Genomic DNA, 7171 nt, shown 5'->3' with positions numbered 1-7171 from the left:
ACTAACTTACTTAATTATTTATAATTTATTTTTAAATAATCTGATAAACATATTTAAGGGAATCATCCCATGAACTGAAGTTTCATAGCAGCACCAACAGCAGCAGAAGAAAGAAGAAGAAGAAGAAGAAAACGAAGGAGGAGAAGGAGGAGGAGAAAGGGGGCTGAAGTTGTTTAAAAAGTGGGTACAAGTTAAAACTTTAAAAAAAAATGAGTATAGGTTAAATAGGGGCGACCAAATAGGGCGCCCGTGCAATTTTTACGCAATGGACTGGCTATGACTTATGAACACTGAACCGAGAGGGCTGGCCTGCTTAAGATCAGACCTTCTAATGTCTCTCAAGACATAAGATTCCAATTTTCAAATGTCTCAACTAATAAATTCCAAATTGTTCGTCTAAAATTACTTTTCAGATATCAAATTCAACATCTCTTAATCAATACCAAGTTTCTAAAAAAAAAAAAAAAAAGCAGCTGAGAATGCAATGCATCAAATGAAAGAACGCAGTCATATTCAAATGAACGTGTATTTTGAAAGAACTCTAGAACAACAGAATAGTACATTTCTTCAGTATAGTAGTATATGCATATACCATTTTTAGTTTTATAACCGCTTATATAAAGTTCCTCCAACGTTTAGAAATATGGGCAATAATAAACCATATAATCCTTCAAAAAAAAAAAACTTATAGTACTAGTCTTCGAAGATTAGACTATTAAGAAACTATATACTGTAGTACTGTTTTACTTGGTAGGTTTAATTTATCCAATGGGAATAGGACAGTAGGAATTAAACTCCTCCTTTTATACAATAAACTCTTATCGGTATGTTATGAGTTTTGGTGGCAACCTCAGTGTCAATCAATACTGACTTCTACCGTGTTTGGCCAAGCCTTTAAAATCAGCGTACGTAGAAAAATATATTTTTTTTAAAGTATTTTTCAAAAAAGTACTTTTGGTGATAAACAGTTTATATTTGACTAATAAATTTAAAAAGTACTTTCGAACAGTAATTAATGTTTGATCAAACTTTTAAGAAGTGTTTCTAAATATTTTTTTCTCAAAAATAATTTTAAAAAAGGTGCTTTTGGAAAGAATTTTTATTTTTTTTGCTTCTCAAAAACTGCTTCTGTTTTTACTTAAAAGCATTAATTTTTTTCTTTTACTAAAAGCTTAGGCAAACACCTTAACTTTGAGAAAAAACTATTTTTGGCCAAAAACAATCTTAGCCAAATAGGCTATCATCAGAGTTTAAGTAACACAAAAATTAAACAATTATCTTTAAAGGGCACGCGATTTTTCCTGGTAAGAGCAATAAGAATCACAAATTACAGTAGTGGTATTTAAAATTCTTTCGGACGATATATATGTGTTGATCAACACTCACCATCTTATTTTCCTTTTGGCAGTTTCTTAATAATAAACCAAACAAAAAATGCAACAGAAATTAGAAGGACTTTGCCGGACAGTTGTATTACGAAACTTTTGGCGAGCAGATTTAATCAGAATGGATCCAAAACTCATGTCAACAATATGTAATTTGATTTTGTCTCATGGTCATTGACTCGTGGTTCTTGTTCGACCAGATTTTGTCACTGATTACCAAATTACGTCGTCATGAAAAATCATTTTGAGATATGTCTCTCTAATTACTCATTTAACAACATGTAGTCTAAAGGTATTTATATCCATGAATTATGAAATGTTAAGATATACACGACATATAACAGAAACAATTATACGTGAATCATAGTAGTCCCCAAAAGTGTAGTTCTCTCAGTCAACATAAGTTATGATCCGAATAAACCAGATAATGAAGGAAATGATATCTAATTAACTAAATCATCGGAATAATCTTTCAGCTGGTAATGTATAATACCAATAACAATATAAATCATTTATCACGTATGTGAATTAATCAGCTACAATTGTTTTAAATTACACCTACAATTTCTAAACGGTCACTACAACAACAAAAATTCAGTGTAATTCCACAAGTGGAATCTGAAGAGAGTAGTGTGTACGGCTATATGCAGACCTTACCCCAACCTTGAAGGGAGAGAGTCTGTAAATGATCATTACATATAACTTAAATTATATATGTTACATTAAAGTTGATTCCATAAACTTATATTAGTTCCAAGGCCAGCAACAGAAACTAAATAGATTTCAACTATTCTTGGGCATCTTAATTTTTTGATCATTACAAAATAAATAAATCATAGTTCGTCTATTCTGCCCATAAAAAAAAAAAAAGGAAAAGTAAAACACATACTCATACATGAACTAAGGGTTCGTTTGGTAGCCGGTTAGAGTGGAGTTATTCATGTATTAAATGTAGGATAACTTTATACATTGTTTGGATAAAAGAAGGGGGAAGAATAATCTCCACATAGAAGCTAGCATAAGTTATACAATGTTTGGTTGTTTTTTCCTCTTTTTCACATAAAATATAGCATTGCTAATACAATGTTTGGTTCATGTGTTTTTTTTTCCGCATAACTAATACATGTATAGCTAATACATGTATAAGTTATGAGGGAATCTATGTATTATTTATGCAAGGTAGAAGGTGGAATAACTTATACATAATTAGTAATACTTGTATTAAAACGCAAAATGACAAGAATACCCTTTATTCAAACTTGTATTTTTTTGTTTAAATAAATATATTTAAACTATACTAACAATTTTAATAAAAATAAAGTAAGATAATAATAAATAACACTCATATTACATTTATATTACTAATCCTTATATAACTACCGCATAATTAATCCTCGCATAATTAATCCATGCATAACTAATCCCAACATAATTCAACCTTGCATAACTTATCCCTGCATAACTAATATTGCATGCATAACTAATCCCTGCATTACCTATTCCTGCATAACTAATACATACATAACTTATACCTGCATAACTAATACATGTATAACTAATACCTGCATAACTCTAACCGGTAACCAAACGACCCTGCTTTCTTCTCTACTTACTCCCTCTATGATTGGTCTCATATCACCACTGAATTTCTTACGGAGCTGACAACCCATCTCCTGTCTGTTTGTAATTCTTAAATGTACCGTCTCTGGTCCAAATAACCGTATCTTTTGGATCCGGGCTTCCAATACCCATCATCTGCTTTTTTTTTTTTTTTTTTGCAATCATCATCTCCTTTTTCTTGCTTTTCACATGTTCTTTTTTCCTATTCGTGTTTCTGGTATTCGTACCGAGATTTTATTAAATTTAAATTCGCACATAAAAATCTCATATTTGGAGTAAAATACACTCTAACAAAAGTGATTTCATGCTTAAAAGTCGAACTCAAAATCTTTGATTAAGAAAAAAAATTACTTATCACTCCACCACATTCTTGATTGATTGCTTTCCATATGTTACCTTCTAAGTCGCTTAATTTCCCATTTGTGCCTAAAATTTACTCATAAAAATACATAATAGGCCTATGGGCAAGATTTTAAAGTTGAAAAAAATATTTGAAAATTCGTAAATAAAAATTATTTTTACATTTGAAATAATGCTTAAATCAATTATTTAAAGTTCAATATTCGCAAATTCTAATAGTCAAACCACCTATTGCACACACTAAGGTTCATATTGAATTGCAATTAACATGCAGATGGAAACATTTGGTTAAAGCCGGAAGAAAAGAATTTTTGGAGTTGAATTGAAAGAAAATATTTAAAAGTTCGAAGTTGTATTTATACATGAAGTTCAACAAATACAAAACAAACTTCAACCCTAAAATGCTGAAGTTCAGCAATTACAAATAAATTTCAGCTCCTAAAATGCTGAAGTTGAACAATTACAAAAGAAACTTCAGCTCCTGGAATGCTGAAGTTCAGCAATTATAAAACAAAAATTTCAGCTAAAACATGTTGTAGTTTTATTGAACTGAAGTTTGCCTGCACTATGAGCTGAAGTTTGCGTGATTGCCTTCAAATATTCTGAAGTTCAAACTTCAGACATAAATTTTTGCTACTTCAGGCACGTATGTCTGAAGTTACGCGAAAAGTGGGTACGCTTGTAATTTTTTTTGCAAAGCGGGTATAGATTAAAAGGTGTCCCAAAAACTGGGTATAGATGCAAATACCCCAATAATTACCTTTTAAGTTTAATGGTTGTACAAAAACTTCTTTTGCATAAATCTTAAAGGGGAGTAAAATATCACTTTTAGGCCGCGCCAGAAATTATTTACATTCGGTAACTGAAAAAAGTATAACATTTATATATATATTATTTTTAGAGCGGAATTTTTCCAACTTTTTAAAAACTCTTTTTGAATAGTACAGCACGTGAATTCTTCGGCAGTTACGTATGTCCAAATGGGCCGTCCTCTCATTCCCATTTCCATTAGAAAACAACCCCATTACAGTCCAACTTCACCACCCATTTAACGGTCCATTTGCGCTACTCCGTTTCAGCTTCTTTATACATCTTTCACAGTATTATTTTAAGCTTATTTTCTGCAAAAATGAGATCTATGAATCTTGTCGATTCATGGGCTGCTCAAGTTTGTTCAGTTTTCAATCAAACCATACCCAATAAAACCTTCACTGGATTCATGAAAATTCCTGTGAAAAACCCAAGTTTTTTGAAACAAAAAAGACCATTTTCTGCTCTAAGTGTGTCAGCTATTGCTACCAAAGAAGATGAGAGAGTTAAGGAAGCTGGAACACAGAAGGAGCAATTCAACTTCAAAACTTACGTAGCTGAAAAGGCTATTTCTGTAAATAAAGCTTTAGATGAGGCTGTTATAGTAAAAGACCCACCTGTGATCTACGAAGCAATGCGCTATTCGCTTCTCGCCGGCGGTAAGAGAGTCCGGCCGATGCTCTGCCTCGCCGCCTGCGAGCTAGTCGGCGGCGACCAATCCAACGCTATGCCGGCTGCTTGCGCCGTCGAGATGATCCACACTATGTCCCTCATTCACGACGATTTACCTTGTATGGATAACGACGATATCCGCCGTGGAAAGCCGACGAACCATAAAGTCTACGGCGAGGACGTGGCGGTCCTCGCCGGAGACTCGCTCCTTGCTTTCGCCTTCGAGTTCATCGCCACTGCAACCGCCGGAGTTTCACCGTCGAGAATCCTCGCCGCCATCGGCGAACTGGCGAAATCCATCGGAACTGAAGGTTTAGTAGCTGGACAAGTAGCGGATATAGCTTGTACTGGTAACCCTAATGTTGGACTCGACACACTCGAATTCATTCACATACACAAAACGGCGGCGCTTCTAGAAGCTTCCGTAGTTCTCGGAGCAATCCTCGGCGGCGGAACAGATGAAGAAGTGGAGAAATTGAGAAGATTCGCGAGGTGTATTGGATTATTGTTTCAAGTAGTGGATGATATACTCGATGTTACAAAGTCGTCGGAGGAGCTCGGAAAAACCGCCGGAAAAGATTTGGTAGTGGATAAAACGACGTATCCAAAACTGCTGGGATTGGAAAAGGCTAAGGAATTTGCGGCGGAGCTCAACCGAGATGCTAAACAACAGCTGGCGGATTTTGATCCACACAAAGCTGCTCCGTTGGTTGCCTTGGCAGATTACATTGCTTATCGTGAAAATTAGGAAATTTAATTTTTCTTATATTTTTCTTCGAGCTATACGGTGTAATTCGCGAATCAATTGAATCAGAGCGTTTCCGTTAATTAACTGTAGCTTCTTCATTTTCACCCTGTGGTTTGAATCAACCTTCGAAAGTGAAGGTGATGTATTATTGGACTAATTTCTATCCTTAGAAGTTGGAATGGCTCATTTTTGACACCATATTTTGTTATTTTTTATTATATTCTTTTCTATGTTAAGTTCATATTTGTGAAAATTCGTTACCACTAAATACCTGGCATCTTCAGCTAAGCGAGGATATGACTCTTGATAGTAAGGTATGGAGGTCGAAGATTAGGATCGTAGGCGAGGATATGACTCTTGATAGTAGGGTATGGAGGTCGAAGATTAGGATCGTAGCTTAGATAATAGTCGAGCGCATTTTCTTTCCAAACATGTACTTCCTTCCCTAGCTGTAGTACTAGTATTATCCTCGTGTTCCCTATTTTTAGATTGATACTATTACCTGATGTTCATTTGCTTCGTTTTTATTTTTTCTGCCTATTGTTAGTATTTCGTTTTCTGTAATTCTTTGTCATAACTGTTGTGAATTTGCTTTATTGGGCTGAGGGTCTTCTGGAAACAACCTCATTATGTACATACTATCCTCTCCAGACTCCACTTGTGAAATATACCGAGTATATTATTATTATTATTGTTGCCATTAAATACCTCTTCGTACTCTATATTTATGCAAAATTCTTAGCCTTTAAAAGGATAGGTAAGAATTCATATAACATAACCATAAATGTGTGTATGAAAACATATATTTTGTATTCATGGAAATTTTTATCAATTCGTTAGTGGATATAACAATAACAGATCACGATTATTTTTTTTCATTTAATTAGAATTACCTAAAAATTGTATTGGCTAATGTTACGATTTTGATTTGACCAAACACATGTGTGTATGGATCAAAATCTGCCCTACAATATTTGGGGCAAGATAGCATTAAGGAAAGAGTCAGTCGAGGTCGACCAGGGAGCAGCGAGATCCGTGGTCGAGAGTCAACAATGGTCGAGGTCGAACACCACTTACAGAGCTATAACAGCTAGTTTTTGAGATAGGATATTAAAGAGAATATTCTAGTAGATATTCTCTGCACTTGTACTATTAGAGTTTGTTACGGAAATGTCTCGTATAAATAAGAAAAGAGACAATGGGGTGGGGAAGGTGATATTCATTTGTAAGAAAACACTTTGACAAAACATTCTCTCTCTTTTACTTAAACAGCATATTTTTCACCAAGATTCTTATCTACATCATTTCATACTTTTCACCAGATCCGAGGATAATTCGAACATTCGAGGATTTGTCTGTCATTCATCATTGTCAGGAGCAATAACACCTAGTTCCTCCTTTATTGGGTGAATCATTCCTTTTATTTACTTGAATGCCATTTATTATTGTTTGTTTCTATTTAATGCTCTTTTATCGCCCACGTTACTTGGAATGATTATGGCACACCATCATTACATTTCTACTAGATCTGTCCAACATTAATTACATTTTTTGGAACTCACATCTAGAAATATTA

General features: G+C 34.1%; 1 protein-coding gene across 1 annotated transcript; it reads left to right on the top strand.

The window, feature by feature from the left end:
• The first annotated feature begins 4357 nt into the window (after positions 1-4357).
• On the top strand, positions 4358-5793 carry LOC109210081 (geranylgeranyl pyrophosphate synthase, chloroplastic-like). The gene has a single exon (XM_019373454.1). The coding sequence runs from the start codon at positions 4495-4497 to the stop codon at positions 5593-5595; it is 1101 nt and encodes a 366-aa protein (XP_019228999.1). The 5' UTR covers positions 4358-4494; the 3' UTR covers positions 5596-5793.
• The last annotated feature ends 1378 nt before the right edge of the window (positions 5794-7171 follow it).

Source organism: Nicotiana attenuata, unplaced genomic scaffold, assembly GCF_001879085.1.
Source record: "Nicotiana attenuata strain UT unplaced genomic scaffold, NIATTr2, whole genome shotgun sequence".
NCBI lineage: Eukaryota > Viridiplantae > Streptophyta > Magnoliopsida > Solanales > Solanaceae > Nicotiana > Nicotiana attenuata.
This window is presented reverse-complemented; position numbering and strand designations above follow the sequence as displayed.

Bases quoted from the DNA above. Each gene is read 5' to 3' on its own strand.
- LOC109210081 (XM_019373454.1), top strand. From the start codon at position 4,495: ATGAGATCTATGAATCTTGTCGATTCATGGGCTGCTCAAGTTTGTTCA.